This window comes from Macaca nemestrina, chromosome 2, assembly GCF_043159975.1.
Source record: "Macaca nemestrina isolate mMacNem1 chromosome 2, mMacNem.hap1, whole genome shotgun sequence".
Classification (NCBI taxonomy): Eukaryota; Metazoa; Chordata; class Mammalia; order Primates; family Cercopithecidae; genus Macaca; species Macaca nemestrina.
The window spans coordinates 158,810,190-158,827,110 of NC_092126.1; the positions used below are offsets into that span (position 1 = coordinate 158,810,190).

Below are 16,921 nucleotides of genomic sequence, written 5' to 3' on the forward strand. Positions count from 1 at the left end.
TCATCTTCCCTATTCCATCCCCATCAATGGAATAAAACACATGCATTTTAAAAAATGAAAGAAGACAAAAAACAAGCCCACCTTTCACCCCCAACCCCAGGCTATTTCTTTGCCATTGTACTAATGCTCTGGAATGACCGGCCCTGTGGCCATTCATGTATTCCTGGTCCTTCCAGAAGGAAGATCCTTCCAAGGAGGACTATGGCCTTCCTCCTGGGCCTTGTGCAAATGTCTAAAGCCCCAGTAGGGTTATTAGTCTTTCACCCACTGTTTACCTCCTCACCACCACTACCAATTTCTCTGCCATAAACTCTATTTATTATGTATCACTGAGCAAAAATCCAGTATCAATCCTATTACTAAAGTAATGTACCCTCCTATAAATCCAGGGTGCCTGAACAGATGTGCTGATCCACAATTCCTCTTGAGGTTTCAATCACTGAGCCATGTTTACAAGAGCAACAGACATCTCAGATAAAGACCCTAAGAGTACAGGGAAGTGTCTTGGCTCCCATGGCCCAGGAAGTGAGGCTTGGTGCACAATCCTGTTGCTGCAGCCCTGCATTTTTCAGCCATCCTCTTTCGCTCTACTTTTAGCCTTGGAAGACAGCCAAGAGCTGGGCCAAGCGCTTGGTGACAGTTCCGCCAATGCAGAGGACAGGACTTCTGGGGTGCCCTCTCCCGGCACCCACACCTTGGCTACTGTCACTGGAAATGGGGAACGCACACTGCGGTCTATCACCCTCACCAACACCAGCATGAGCATGACTTCTGGGGAAGCAGGCAGCCATGCAGCGACCATGCCCCAAGAAACAGAGAGCGCCTCTCTGCACGTGAACGTGACGGACGACATGGGCCTGGTCTCACGGTCACTGGCTGCCTCCAGTGCCCTAGGAGGTGGGACGTCTTCCACAGTCTCTTTTAACACATCCCTTCAGCTCATCTATTAATTTACTCACAGTCCTGGGATGATTCAGTTAGCTGTCAAGCCAGAAAGTGCCTTATAAGCTCTTTATGGAGAGAACTTTCTAGGTTCTCCCACGTCAGGAAGGTGAACACCCCTCCCCAATTCCCACCCCCAGCCCTCCACACACACTCACCTAAGGAATTTGGGATAGTGTCTGCTGGGAGACTTAAAATAAGAGACTAACCACTTGTGGCTGAGGTCAATCTCCTAGGAAAGAAATATCTCATTCTACAGAATGGCAAGTTGGGAAGGTTTTCATTTTTTCATTTAGACATAACAGTTATTCTATTTGGGGTCTTAAGAGCTTTTCAGATAGCAGTTTGCTTTTATCGAAAAAGGCATGTGGAGGGAATTTGGAACTCCTCTCCATTTTTAGACTCTTAGTCCCCACTTCTCTTTTGTTACCATTTCTACTGCCACTACCACTGCTTCTGTCAGAAGGTCAGTCTGCTCAGAGGAGACACTGACCACTCCTGCCTGCCCACAATGTCTTTGTTCAGAGTGCTCACCATTGAAAGCCACCTCTCCAAAGCAAGTGTTTCACCCACTTGAATTCATTGAGTTCCAGGACACTGAAAGTCTGTTTGATAGTGTATATTTCAGAGATTTGTTGTTCTTTTATTTGACCTAACTTTGGCTTTTCCCTTTACAGTCACTGGGATTAGCTACGGTCAAGTGAGTGGCACAGCTACTGAACAAAGGACTTCCAGTGACCACACAGACCACACCTACCTGTCATCTACTTTCACCAAAGGAGAACGGGCATTACTGTCCATTACAGATAACAGTTCATCCTCAGACATCGTGGAGAGCTCAACTTCTTATATTAAGATCTCAAACTCTTCACATTCAGACTATTCCTCCTTTTCTCATACTCAGACTGAGAGAAGTAACATCTCATCCTATGACGGGGAATATGCTCAGCCTTCTACTGAGTCGCCAGTTCTGCATACATCCAACCTTCCATCCTACACACCCACCATTAATATGCCAAACACTTCGGTTGTTCTGGACACTGATGCTGAGTTTGTTAGTGACTCCTCCTCTTCTTCCCCCTCCTCCTCTTCCTCCTCCTCCTCCTCTTCTTCTTCTTCTTCTTCAGGACCTCCTTTGCCTCTGCCCTCTGTGTCACAATCCCACCATTTATTTTCATCAATTTTGCCATCAACTGGGGCCTCTGTGCATCTACTAAAGTCTACCTCTGATGCATTCACACTATTGTCTTCCTCACCATCACCTTTACCAGTATCCTTAACAACATCTACATCTGCCCCCCTTTCTGTCTCACAAACAACCTTACCACAGTCATCTTCTACCCTAGTCCTGCCCAGGGTAACGGAGACTCCTGTGACTTCAGTTCAGACATCAACTATGACATCATTTATGACAATGCTCCATAGTAGTCAAACTGCAGACCTTAAGAACTGGAGCACCCCACACCAAGAGAAAGTCATTACAGAATCAAAGTCACCAAGCCTGGTGTCTCTGCCCACAGAGTCCACCAAAGCTATAACAACGAGCTCTCCTTTGCCTCCATCCTTAACAGAGTCCTCCACAGAGCAAACCCTTCTAGCCACAAGCACCAACTTAGCACAAATGTCTCTAGCTTTCACCACCACCATTCTGAAGACCTCTCATCCTCTTAGGACCACTCCTGGCACCCTGTCAAGCACAGCATCTCTGGTCACTGGTCTTACAGCCATACAGACTACAGCTGGAAAACAGCTCTCGCTGACCCATCCTGAAATTCTAGTTCCTCAGATCTCAACGGAAGGTGGCATCAGCACAGAAAGGAACCAAGCGAATGTAGATGCTACCACTGGATTGATCCCTCTGACCAGTATACCCACATCAGCAAAAGAATTGACCACAAAACTTGGCGTTACAGCAGAGTACAGCCCAGCTTCACATTCCCTCGGAACATCTCCTTCTCTCCAAACCACAGTTGTTTCCACAGCTGAAGCCTTGGCTTCCAAATCTGCCACCTTTGCTGTTCAGAGCAGCACACAGTCACCAACAACACTGTCCTCTTCAGCCTCAGGTAAAACACAGTCACGCAAGCACATGTTAACTGCAAGGCCCAGTCCAGCACTGAGAGCTACATGGGGCTCGGGGTTCATGTGAATTTGTAGAAATGGCTGGCATTTGAAATAGCCTCTGTTTTGTGACCTAAAATGCTTCCTGTTTAAACACTTAAAGTGTAAAAGAAGGTCATGGGTAGGCCTAATTTTCTCACCCCTGTGTTGCATAATGCTTCCTGAATAAAGAGGAAAGGATGCCTTGGCCATGTGTCACATCAGTAGATGGTACAATTGCAGCTTTTAGTGTCCTGTAGTTGTAAGAGCTTTTCAAGCATGCCTTTAACTCCTCAGAGGTCAGAGGAGGGTAGCGAAGCAGGATTGCAGGGTGGAGAAACTCAAGTAAAGAAGCTTAGATGGCCTGGCTGGACAGGGATCAACTGGGTATCTGCTTCTGGATTAGATCTCAGAGTCTCTTGAGTCAGGGGCTCCCCAGTCACCAGGGGGCTTCTTGGTATCACTGGGTTTCTCTTGATCCAGGGAAGCCCAAGCTCCTTTGTCTCCCAAAGAGTGTGTGGCTAGTTGATAAATGGGAGTGGGGAGACATGTAAATGAAAAGATGGTGAACTAACCTTTTCCCACAGTGACTGCACAGCCAGGGCTCCTTTATATCACACTTAGGGTTGTTTTTATAGCCATGTTGAAGTTGCTGGTACCAGGAAAGTAAAGTCAGCCCGATAATCCTTTGTCATTTAAGGAACAGTAGAAGGAAGTAGGATGATGCATCTTTTCATGTCATGTTCAAAATTACACTTTTGGCTTGTCCAGACACGGGAAAGGAAAACTGCTGTTGGAGAAGGAGTGAAATGGAAACTGGCATCTTAGGGAAGAAGGAAAGAAGAGATGATGCTTTGTAGTGGCTGGAGCAGAAAGCTCAGTGAGCAGTACAGTTCCAACCTGTCAACCACAATCAACCTGGACTGCAGGCTCATAAGCAAACCATCCCCATGCCAGCCCAAGAGAAAGGACAGGGCACGTGTGCACACACGCACACAGAGTAAATCTTCTAGCAGGGGGATGAGTTGATCAGAGATCCTTTTCCCCCCTAAAGTGTGCTTTCAGTTGACATTGATTCAAGTTGAATTTTCTAAGTGTCACCAAAGCGATATAATCATCAATCCTGAATGGAGTGACCTGTAAGCTGCATTTGATTAGAATCAGTTCTTGCATTCAGAGATCCCATTGTCTAACATTTATATCTGAACACAAACTAGTACCAGGACGCAGTCCCACTGCACCTCTGGGAAACCCATTTTAGTTTTGTAATGTTGCCTTTCAGGGCAAGTAAACAAAAATAAGTAAGAATCAAATATTAGCTGGGAGAATTAAATATTTACCTAGAGCCGCCTTTACATTTCCTGTGTGGTTAACTGCTTTACTCCTGGAATGTGTTTGCAGTCAACAGCTGTGCCACGAACCCTTGTCTTCATGATGGCGAATGCATCGCAGACAACACCAGCCGTGGCTACCACTGCAGGTGCCCGCCTTCCTGGCAAGGGGATGATTGCAGTGTAGGTAAGAGAAAAAGTAATGCCCAGTGGTCTACACTATAGTAGCACATTAGGCTACCCAATAAACTCCTTTTTCCTCCAAAATGTGGACGAATACACTGTTTTAGTTAATACCCTGCTTACTCGAGAGTTAGCACGCTTGTAGGTTGTGATCTGCAGGAGAATGTCAGGAACTGTAGTGTGGCATGGACTGTAGTGTGGCACTGACAGACTTCCTGATCTGTGTCTGTTCCCGACACTTCTGCCACACTGGACCCTGTTCCTGCCCCTGGACTTTACTGTGCTGATGCCTCAGCCTGGAATCCGCCTGCTGCCGCCTAATCTATTGATTAAAGTCCTTCCAGTTGTAGTCCAGATGTTATGTGAAACAGTCTTTAATTCTCCCCTCCATTAAAATTTGCTGTTTTCCCCGTATATGCAAATCTTGTCTTGTATTTACAGTTGTTTATATGGCCACCTCCACCCTCAATAGATGGCAAGCCCCCTGAGGGCAAGGGTGTTCTCATATTTATCCTTTGGGGTCTCACCACACCTAGCACATTTGGCCCTTACTAAGTACTTGCTATACTGGGTTATGGTTTTGCTGTTTGCTACAGATTCAAGATGGTCTTCTTTTCTCCTCTACAGATGTGGATGAATGCCTGTCGAACCCCTGCCCATCCACGGCCACATGCAACAATACTCAGGGATCCTTTATCTGCAAATGCCCGGTTGGGTACCAGTTGGAAAAAGGGATATGCAATTTGGGTAAGAGACTTGGTCTATTTCGGACTTTATTCTGTACCATAATATATTTTACAAGGTAACATTTGTTATTTTTCTTCCTAATCAAAATCAGTAGTTGTCCAAGGTACAAACTTAAGGAATATAGAAAAAAGTGGAAGCTATTGTCCGTTATTCTACTACCTGGAGATAAAGCACCCTACTTTGCGTTATGTTTTTGATGTGCAGTATATTTTTACATAGTTGAAATCATAGGACATTTGTATAAACTTTATATCTTAAACATTTTCCTATGTTGTTAAAAACATTGTACAAACATCTTAATGAATGCATATTATGCCATCATTTGTGTATAATATTATTTGCTTAACCACTCCACCCTGGAGCTAGGAAAAAAAAAAAATCAAAAGGATTATTCTGACTACATAGTAAAAAAAGAAAAAAGAAAGAAAGAAAAGGAGAGTAAAACTCTGATTGTCCTACCACATTCACACATTCTTTCGGTTTTTAAAAGTGACCTTCGTGCTCTTGCTCACAGGCAGATGCGTTCTGAGTAAGCTGCTATCCTAATTGTATCGCACAATTTGTCATATTTTGTTCACTAATTTGATAGATTCATGAAACTGTTTGATTTTGAAAATAATCTCCATTTTACAAGTTAAAAAGCAAACAAACAAACCAAACCAAAGCCAAGGCCCTCACAAGGTGCTGAGTGGCCAAGCTTACTTAACGCGTTGGTGGGAAGCCTAGTTTCCAGCCCACAGCTCTTTCTATTACACCATAATGTGTTAATTTCAGGAGCTTTCTTGCTTGCAGGGTGTGACCCTTGTTAGAATATCAAGTTTAATGCATAACTTATTGAAGAAGTTAGAAATGAAAGATAGAGTTTTTTTTTTTTTCTTTTTTCTTTTTTTTTTTTTTTTTGAGACAGAGTCTCACTCTGTTGCCCAGGCTGCAGTGCAGTGGCACCATCTCAGCTCTCTGCAACCTCTACCTCCCAGGTTCAAGCGATTTTCATGCCTCAGCCTCCGCGTACCTGGGGTTACAAGTGTGCACCACCATGCCTGGCTGATTTTTGTAGTTTTAGTATAGAAGGGGCTTCGCCACGTTGGCCATGCTCTCGAACCCCTAACCTCAAGTGATCTGCCTGCCTTGACCTCCCAAAGTACTGGGATTACAGGTGTGAGCCACTGTGCCTGGCCAGATACAGAATTTCTAAGCTCAGTAAGGAAACTGGCAGATAAAATAACTCATCTTTCAATTGTCTTAAATTGCCCAGTGTGACCCTTAACACACAAAAAGCGCTCAGTGTTTTTGAGAGAGCAAATGTCTGTATCCTTTGAAAGTGCTATTAGCTGTGGGCTGAAGGGAATTTTTAAGAAGTACCCTACCAAAATCATGGTAGAATTTGGAAATTTGTTTAAAATACAAAGATCAAGTCAAAACATTATTTCAAAAAGAAGGATCTAGAAATAGAGACATCAGTCAAAATCAAGAATTTCTCTCATTCTGGCCTGGCGCAGTGGCTGATGCCTGTAATCCCAACACTTTGGGAGGCCGAGGCGGGCTGAACCCTTGAGATCGGGAATTCAAGACCAGCCTGGTCAACATGGTCAAACCCTGACTCTACTAAAATTACAAAAATTAGCCAGGCATGGTGTTACACACCCAAGTAGTCCTAGCTACTTGGGAGGCTGAGGCATGAGAATTGCTTGAACCCGGGAGGCGAAGGTTGTAATGAGTCGAGATTGCACCACTGCACTCCAGCCTGGGCCGTACAGCAAGACTCAGTCTCAAAAAATAAAAAATAAAAAAAATAAAAAGAATTTCTTTTATTCTAATAATGCACTTGCGTTTTAGTAAACTATTTAGCCACACCCTAAGAAATAGCCAGGAGTTTTCAGGCCGGGCGTGGTGGCTCAAGCCTGTAATCCCAGCACTTTGGGAGGCTGAGACGGGCGGATCACAAGGTCAGGAGATCGAGACCATCCTGGCTAACACAGTGAAACCCCGTCTCTACAAAAAAATACAAAAAACTAGCCGGGCGAGGTGGCGGGCGCCTGTAGTCCCAGCTACTCGGGAGGCTGAGGCAGGAGAATGGCGTAAACCCGGGAGGCGGAGCTTGCAGTGAGCTGAGATCCGGCCACTGCACTCCAGCCTGGGCGACAGAGCGAGACTCCGTCACAAAAAAAAAAAAAAAAAAAAAAAAAAGAAATAGCCAGGAGTTTTCAGTTTAAGAACAGAGAAGCTGGAAATGATTTTGTTTTTAAGAATTGTGGGGAAAGTATATTTGCCCAGGACTCAAAAGATTTGCTTCCAGCTCAAGGGCCACTACCTATAGCACATGGCTCCTGAGCCCTAATTTCCTCATCTGTAAAATCAGATTACCATTGGTCCTGCTTCCCACTCAAGATTATTGTGAAGATCAAATAAAGTAATATATTTGAGCAAGCTTTGAAAATGGTAAAGAGCTGTCCAGATGGGAGGTATCATTTAACTTTAGTCTTCAAACTCTCGGACCAGAATTGAAAGCATTGAAAACAATAAACTGCTCTGAGTGCAAAGTAATAATTATGGCTCTTTCCCAAAAAAATCATTTAGCTAACATATGGAAATCAACATTTCAATTGTAAGTAAAAATTCTACTTAAAGCCAGGTGCTGTAAAGGCATAAAGGTGTAATAAGTGTCTTTAAGAACAACCACAACAACAAAAAACCCTGCCTGGAGTGAGTGCAGGGTTTGGAATGAAACCGATATATCTTTATATTCACACAGAAAGCAGAGGCCACATTTACTGTCCTGACTCAGAATAGACCTATGAACCTGACATTTGCAATATGAATTTCTATACAGAGAGTCTGGGTATCAGCCTAGACATGTGAGATGGAAAAGTGAAGAAGCGGGACCGTAGTTCTGGAAGCCTGTGTGCAGAGGGTCCCACAGGTAGCATGGCTCAGGAGGAGGACAGCACTATGGCATTCACAATCATCTTTCCCTTTTCAAGTCATTTAGCTTCATTGTTCATAAACCTCAGAGGAACATGCAAATTAGAGCATGCTGAAATGCTTTCATTTGGCCAAGAATGTTTTCAGAGAGCTCCCTGCTGCTCAGAAAGAGTCCTAAGCAGCTGGCTTCACTGAACTGTAGAACAAGCAAAAAGATGTTAAGTAAGGATTAAGCGCTTTAGACAGTAAGTGTAAGATGTTAAATGTTTTCCCTGGCTCATTTGTGGGTCTTTTTCTCAATTCAGCATGCAAGCTTTTGGGGAAAGAGCAGCTTCATGGACTTCTGTGTCTTGAGGTTTTTTTTTTTTCCATCTGGAGGGAAAGATAAGCATTTAATATCAAGGAAGATAAGAGCCAGCAATAAAACACGCCTTACTAAATTTTGGTTGCCTGCCCATTTGTAAGTCCCATTCTCCTCTGGCCCAATCAGCACAAATTGATGTTAACTGGAATTTTATTTTTTGAGTGAAATGGGCCTTGAAAATGAGGCTGCTTTTTTTCATTTCCGAACCCAACAGTGTCTTGAATATGGGCTGTTTTCATTATGTGGCTTCTAATCACGGAGTTGGCAGCCCCATGGAGTATAGGCCCAAGACAAATGCTTGGCACCTTTCTTTCTCTCAAGCCCCTTGGGTGTCCTTAGGATATCAGATTCCTCAGGGCACAGAGGTTATAGGGGAAAGAAGAGCTTTGAAGATGGACACGCATATGCTCCAATGCCAGTGGTGGCCCTTGGGAGCCTGGGTGAACTTTCTTAGGAAGTTGCCCCCTTTATCAATGATAAAATGGGAATTTCCTCTGACCAAGCGGAATGGGGTTTTGGATGGGGGTGGCTCTAAGGACAAGAGAAACCTGAAGCACCCCCTTGAAGTGGAGGGCTTGACTCAGTTGGAGACCTCGGAGGACAAGAGCTTTCCTCTGTCGAAAGCCTGATGAGGCCTGAGGAGCATTTTTAGTGTCTAACACATCTCCCTCCCTCCACCTAGGATGACATTGTTTAGACCTGTTCGTTTTTCTTCTTTGTAGCAGCTTTCTTGGGCATCTATTATGTGGGAGGCCATCCTAGGGACATTGCAAAGGGTCCTTCTCTTAGCAGCCTTGCACATACACAAAAGGCTCTTTGGAGTTTCTCTCTCTCAAAAGTTTGCTCAGTCTAAGCCTTTAGCACTGTCCAGTAGATGCTCACTTTGCTAGAGAAAAACCTAGAAGAGGGAGAGCAGGTCTCCACCCATAAGGAGAAAGAAATGCACAGAGATTGTCCTGTGAGGCAGAGTAAAGCCAGACACCCCAGAGATTTACAAACACACAGCCTTGTGTAGGTTCTTCTGTTGTGTAATCTAACAAGTTACGTTCTCATTTTCAGTTAGAACCTTTGTGACGGAGTTTAAATTAAAGAGAACTTTTCTTAATACTACTGTGGAAAAACATTCAGACCTACAAGGAGTTGAAAATGAGATCACCAAAACGGTAAGTGTCCTGAATGGCATCTTTCTACTAGTCTTTTGTTTCCTAGAACAGATTTTATTCCAAGAGGGAACTGCCTAGGGGTCAGCTCTATCTCCTGGGCTCTTCACTTTTGTTATATGTGGAAGGAAAACTTCACGGTAAAATAAAAAGCCTATCAGAAATGGAAGCAAGGTGTGGGTGCCCAGTAGAAGAGTTTCTTCAGATGTGTCCTCATGCACAGTCTTTATCTGCACCTTGGTGTTTCTTTTCCATGTGCAAACTCATAGTCACAGACATGCAGATGACAGGCACCAGCAGGAGCTGTTGGTGAGGAAGAAGGACCCAGAAAATCTTACGGTCCCATCTGCTGTTGACAGGCTGTGTGACTTTCCCCTTGTATTTTGGAGCTCGGGGGAATGATACTCTTTCCTCAAAGGAATGCCAAAGGTGCAACAGTTAATCCTGATGCCCTAGGGTTTGAGAACTCACTATATAGATGACTGAGGGGCCTTTGATTCTGCTTCTTTCCCTCTTTGCCTGCTTTTGATCAGACATTAAAAAAAAGAAAAGAAAAGAAAAATGCCATCCTGGGCAGCATGGCAAGACCCCGTCTCTACAAAAAAGACAAAAATTAGCTAGGGTTGGTGGCATGCACGTGTGGTCCCAGCTACTCAGGAGACTGAGGTGGGAGGACCATGTGAGCCCCGGAGGTTGAGGCTGTGGTGAGCTGTGATCAAACCACTGCGCTCCAGCCTGGGTGACAGAGCGAGACCGTGTCTGAAAAACAAAAGAAACCCCCCAAAACAGCAACAACTAAAAAGGAAAATGGAGAGGAAGAAAGAAGAGAGGAAAATGAAGCTCATATAATAAACTTTGCTTCTCAACTGCTATCTGAGTCAGAGATTTGACTCGTCTATACAGTGAGTTTTTAAACCCTAGGTTCAGAAAATTGAAATTTACCATTAAAAAACTTTAGAGATGAATTGATTTCCAATCTCAATGTTACTTGTTCTTTGTGGATAGGAGTTAGTATATTAGCTAGGAATTATACATTTCTATGGGACTTTGGACTTTATTTATGTAAAATGTGGATCCAGTTCTATTTCTCTATCTCCTGAGCATTCCCTTCATGATAGGGATGATGTCAGATGGCGCACTCCTGTGACAGGCATTGCCAGCACGTCTACAGAGAGAAACCCGGGAGGTCTGGAAGTGAATGACATTGCCTGAGTCCACGCACAGCAGGTGCAAAGTTGGGGAGCAGTCCATTAACCCACCCTCACTACTGATACCAACTTCAAGTTCAGGCATCCCCAAGATCACCCTTAGTTTCAATATTCACTAGAGGAGTCACAGAGCTTACTAAAAGCAATTATATTCGCAGCTACAGTTTATTACAGTGCAAGTCAACAGGTTTAAATCAGCCAAGGAAAGAGATGCACGGGGCAGAGAGGGCAGAGAGTCCGGGAGAGTTCCAAACACAGAGCTTCCAGCTGTCCTCCCACTGAGGAGTCATGCACAGTGTTAACTCCTCCTGGCAACAGTGTGTCCAGTATGCAGGGAGTTCTGCCAACCACGGAAGCTCTCCAGAGCCTTGACTGGGGCTTTGTCATGTGGCTGACCTCAATCTCTAGCCCCTCTAGAGGTTGAGCTGATACCATGTTACCCAACCCCACCATAAATCACATTGTTGGACTCTGGCATGGCCCAGCACCCCCAGGTAAACAAAGAAGTTTTTATTAGACAGCACATTCCGAGGGCTTAGAGATGGCCTCCCAGGATCTAAGAGCAAAGGCCTGACTTCCCTGGGGCCAAGGTTAAATTCTTTACTACACAGCAGAATTTTATGTCTACTAATCCTATGCCTTGTCCCTTCGCCATAGCTGCCCCTTGGTCGTGCTGCAGGTGGATATCTCCTGCTAAGACAGTTTAGGGGTTTAGAACCCTATGCAGAAGTGCAGTCCTTCACATTACATGGCGCTCAGTGACTCATTTGACTTGCTATTTTTTGCCCAGTATCAATGTATAATTTACTGGTGATGTGACGCACCTGTCCCCAAGAACGAGTGAAGGTTAATGAATCATTGGCTGGGAAAGCCACTCACATGGTCTTTCCCGAGATGTTATTCTGTTTACCAAACCTGGAAAAACAGGTTAATAATAAAACAACAGTAATAAATCATTGCTATTAGGCTATAAAATGATGTCATAGGAAGCCAGAAAGGGTTTGATAATGTCCCATGTTTGCCCCCATCTTCTGTAGAGTGGCATGTAGGCAGGTGCGTCTGCACTGGGCCCAGTACTGAGACCCTCCACTCTGGGAAGGGAGTCTCGGTAGCTCCTATTGTGCAGGGCAGCAGGGAAGCAGGCCTGATATTTCATGCTGTAGAGGGATTTTCTACTGTCTCCAAGGGCACAAGGCAAACATTGGGAGAGTAGCTCTTAATTTGCTCTCAACAAAAGGGCTCTTGACCCACGTAATGTAATTTCTCACGGAGAGCCTTTTTGAAGAAGACCTGTCTTTGAGTTAGGTCAACTCATTGTAGATTATAAGGCGTCTATGTAGGGCCTGTCAGAGCTAGGGTAGCTAAAAGGAGCCTTTCCAATGCAGCTCGTTCACTATGCAAAGTCCAAATAAACAGTTGCCTCTGAGTTGTTTGAAACCCTGGGCCTTAGAAGAGAGCTGCTCCTTTGAAGATGTTTTGCATCCAAGGGTGCTATTCTGAACATCATTTCCTGCCAAGATTTTCCCCACTGATTTACTCTCTGCCTCTTTCTCTTTGTACTCGTGGAACAACAGAAAGGCATTTAAGAGGGGAACAAAAAAAGGACACCACTTCTGTGCAAAGCCGCCTGCTGATAACTTGATGGCTGGAAAATGCCTGTTTTATCCTGAAAATAGGAAACTGGTTCTAGGTCCAAGGCTTTTGTCTAACTCACAGTTAACGACAGACTTGTTCTTCCTTTCAGTTAAATATGTGTTTTTCAGCGTTACCTAGTTACATCCGATCTACAGTTCACGCCTCTAGGTAAGTAACAGATAACATTTGCTTGTGAACTAGTCTGTAGAAAGGGGAGGCTGTTCTAACGTGGGTGATAGCAACAAAACCGGGCTGTTTTCACCCAGCCATGGGGCGAGCCAGGGACAAGGTCACTGACCTTCATGCTCTCCCATTCCGTCACTGGAGAATGGTGATGACACTCATTTCCAAAAGCCTTGGGACCTACGTGTCATTTCAGGGCTATTAAAAACCCACAAACTTTGCCTATAGGGAGTCCAACTCAGTGGTGATCTCACTGCAAACAACCTTTTCCCTGGCCTCCAATGTGACGCTGTTTGACCTGGCTGATAGGATGCAGAAATGTGTCAACTCCTGCAAGTCCTCTGCCGAGGTCTGCCAGCTCTTGGGATCTCAGAGGCGGATCTTCAGAGGTAAGAGGGCAGCCCTCTGGGAGGACCCTACCCATATTGTTAGGCAAGACCTAAGATGGAAATGCAAGGCATCCAGGGCTCAGACCAAGGAAAGGCCCTCACAGAGCCTATTTTTGGCATAGGTGTTAAGTCAAAGACCTTTGTGCACATGCATCTTCTTTTATGTGTGCATGCATGTACAGACACATGCACACACACACCCAGAGCCCTATACACAAGCCTTGAAGACACCTGGTCCTTGGCATGCAGCTCCTTCTATTTCTTTTATCCAGTGTTGATGTGGGAAGGGGAGGGGCATAGGAGCTGATGTGACAAAGCAGAAATCACTCTTTTTCCCTTGAAAAGTTCCAGCTCTCTTTGGGGAAATAGAATGTACATGTTTGTCAATGATCCAAAAAAACCTTCATCTGGCCAGAAGCAGTGGCTCACATCTGTAATCCCAGCACTATGGGAGGCTGAGGTGCCCTTAAGCCCAGGAGTTCGAGGCTATGATTGCACTGCTGCACCCCAGCCTGGGCCACAGAGTGAGACCCTGCCTCAAAAAGCAAAATAAACAACCACCACCAAAACCTTCATCATGATACATTATTAGGTTAAAAAAAAACACAAAACAAACCCATGTGCGTTATTACCCATTGTTTGTGTTTGTTTGCACATTATAAATGCACAGAAACGAGACCAGAAGAATGGAGGCCAGAATGTCCACAGTGGCGCCATAAACAGTTATTTTCCTTTTCTCATTCTTGCTTTGTCTGTTTTGTCAAAAGCTTCTATAGTGCCTCTGGTGTGAGGCAAATGAAGAAAGGATTGGAGACAAGTTCAAAAGGGAAGTTTGGGTCTTGGAGGGGAAGTTTCACCTCCAGGACAGGAAAACTCAACTGGAATCTAAAGTACTTCTTTGCAAAGGAGGCTTGTCCCTGTTGCCACATGCTATATGATCAAAGTTAGCTCATTTTACTGCACAAGTAGGGCTGGCAAAGGAGGGAGAATCTAGTCTAAACCTCCCATCTGGCATCCAGATGCTGGACATGAGTAGAAGATATCAGATTGTAACAGTCTGCTGGTAGATCCATGACATTGACTTTCCCAGTGGGCCTGGGTTCCGTAACTGCCGGTCAAGAGAGCTTTCTGGAGTGGGCCTGTATATTACAGAGCTTGGGAGCCAGATTGTTAGCCCTTCATTCTAGGATAAGAGCTGGAGCTTGGCCCATTTAAGGCTAGTTATTAATTTGAAAAAAAAAAAAAAAAAGCTAAACCTCTGAAGTTGAAGTTACTATTGATGGGGGAGTGAGGTAGAAAGGTCATGCCCCATTATATCATGGTCATGCCCCATTATATCATGCTCGAAACTTTGAGACTCTGTGGTTTTACTTTTTTGTTTCTCTTGCCACGGATTCAAGGGTACCAAGTTGTCCTCCCCACTGCAGTAGGAAAGTCACCTTTCAGTTCACTAAAATTTATAGAGTACATTCTATGTGATCAATATTGTACCAGGTTACTTTTTGTGCCCCATTAATGCATTCGTGCCTTTACAATTCAAATGCCAGTCATTTGGATTTGAAAGAGCCTGCTCATGGCAGCCCTACCCACCCTCTGACTCCCATTCTTCCAACTGCTTGTATATGGTTTATGGGAAAGTACCTCTCACCCTTGCTGCCTTGCTGAAGTTCCTATTTACTTCTCCTTTCAGAGCCCATGAGAACAAAGACAGCTATGCATGTCAACTGAGAAAAACAGGCTTGTTTCCCTGTTTTTCCTCCCAGGTCTTCTTCAGGTTTTGCCAAGACCAGCCTGGTCTCATGCTAACCTTTCTGAGTGCTAGAGAGGTGGCCTTGACAGCTTCTGACATCTGGGTGTTTCCAGCATGTGGGCAGTGCTGGGCTACTCTGGACACTGCCGTTGGAAAGGAGGGTTTTCTGTCTTCACTTCGTAAAACATCCACTTCCTTGCCTTTCAAGGAAGTGCAGCTCTTGTCGTCTCCAGAGGTTTAGTCTTTGGAAATCCCCCATGGAATGTCTCAGCTTTAGATTTACTTAGAGTCTCATTGTCTGTGTTGGCGGATGTTATGCCCAGGAAAGACCATGGGAATTGTGAATGTAGCAAAATCACATCGCCGGGCTTTATATGAAAATGGGGTTCTATGTGGTCCTATTGGATGGATTTATGGTAGAATATTCTTTGAGAATTTGCAGGGTAGCGACTCCTCCACTGCAGAGGCGGGCCCCGTGTCCCATGCTTTTGTGTAGATCTGCTTCTGTGCAGGGCACAGTTGCTGCAGCAGAGTGTCCTTTTTGCCAACGGGCTGGATTAATGGGCAGGGTGGAAGGAAGACGTGACATTGGCTTCCAGAAAATATCTAATCAGGCCAGGCGACTCTGGCTGGCCGCTGGACAAGGCAAGTGTCAGCCTGGACAGGTTTCTGCCCTGGAGGAATTTCTTTATATTAAGGCTTGAGGACTGGCAAAGCCTTCAAAGAGTGGAGATGAGGGACTGTGGAAGTTTATTACCTCCCTGGTGCCAGCTTCGCAGTGTTTGCCTGGTGAGATTTTCCATTTTTAATTTTTCTCCCTTAAATACAAACTTTTTACAATAAACAAAGGAAATTCTATCGCACACACAAATGTGGTTCTGGTTGAGCACGCCAGCTTCCACTGATAAAGGCAGGAAATTCAGCTTTGAGAACTAGAGTTGTGTCCTAAGCTTACCTCGTGTGACCAGGCTGTCCACCGGCCCTGAGCTCTCAGGACTCACAAAAGGGGGCAGATGTGAGGAACCCCATGTGGGGTGGCAGCTCATGTCACCAAAACCTGCCTGGGCAGGGGCAGTTTTGCACCTTTAAAAGGGGTACCTGGCTTCTGAATAGGTTGGCTTCCTCCTTTGGGTGGGAAATGAGAGACCATGGCTGGAAAATTGCCAGTCATTCCTCCCTGCACAATAGATACATGGCCCTTCCTCTTGCATCTTTCTTCCCATTCTGAACTTGAGCTTGCCCCCCAATAACAACAGCAAGTATCTAGCTTGCCTTGCCCTGCACATGGGTGTAAGTAAGGTACTATCCACTATCCAGTTGGTTTCCTATTTTTGTTCCATTCTCTGTGTACCCCATATACACAGTAGGTCTATGCACCCTTATTGTGTCTGCTGTAGACAACTTCACAGAGGGCCATATGCCCCATAGGAAATGCTTTCTGATAATAATGAAATGATTCTTTGTCATCCATAAAATGAATAAGGCCCTAAAGTGAATGAGGTAGCAAGCCTGAAAGATGGGCTCCTTCTCTGCCTGCCTCTGTTTCTCTCTGCCTGGTCAGTGACAGGCTGCCATGTGTACCAACCAATCCCTGTGCAAGGCACTGAAGACCCAGAGATGAAGAAGCCTCAAGAACCCATCAGTGGAGTGGGGGAGACTGCCTGATAAACAGAATTACACTGCAGCCCGGGGCAAGTAGATTGTCTTTCAGACCCCTCCTCCTCACCAGTGGGCAGGGTGACGTAGGCAGCACGCTGTCAGGACAGCAAGCCACCCTGCCACAGGGAGTGGTGCTAGGTCCCTTTTCAGGCCATGCAGAGACGCAGAGCTGAGATGCACTTCCACTTGAGATAGGTGTGGCCTGCACTCCTGTTCTTAGCCTGAGTCTCGGCTTCCTAAGAACTTGGCCGTATTTTCTGGTTGTGCTGATCCTTCCTCTGCAGTCCTTTGGAAGATACCGGGTCATTAAGGGCTGTATTTGCAGTGAGCACCAGAGGAGGGAACAGG

The 16,921-nt window shown here is 45.2% G+C and overlaps 1 protein-coding gene across 1 annotated transcript in view; it reads left to right on the forward strand.

Annotated features, from left to right (window-relative positions):
- Positions 1-16,921, forward strand: part of LOC105470422 (heart development protein with EGF like domains 1) — an 89,008-nt gene that overhangs the window by 40,055 nt on the left and 32,032 nt on the right. The window contains exons 6-12 of the mRNA XM_024789262.2: positions 598-897; positions 1,620-3,008; positions 4,444-4,560; positions 5,184-5,303; positions 9,649-9,752; positions 12,702-12,760; positions 13,004-13,164. Of these exons, the coding sequence (XP_024645030.2) occupies positions 598-897; positions 1,620-3,008; positions 4,444-4,560; positions 5,184-5,303; positions 9,649-9,752; positions 12,702-12,760; positions 13,004-13,164 (2,250 nt within the window). The remainder of the gene's footprint in view (positions 1-597; positions 898-1,619; positions 3,009-4,443; positions 4,561-5,183; positions 5,304-9,648; positions 9,753-12,701; positions 12,761-13,003; positions 13,165-16,921) is intronic.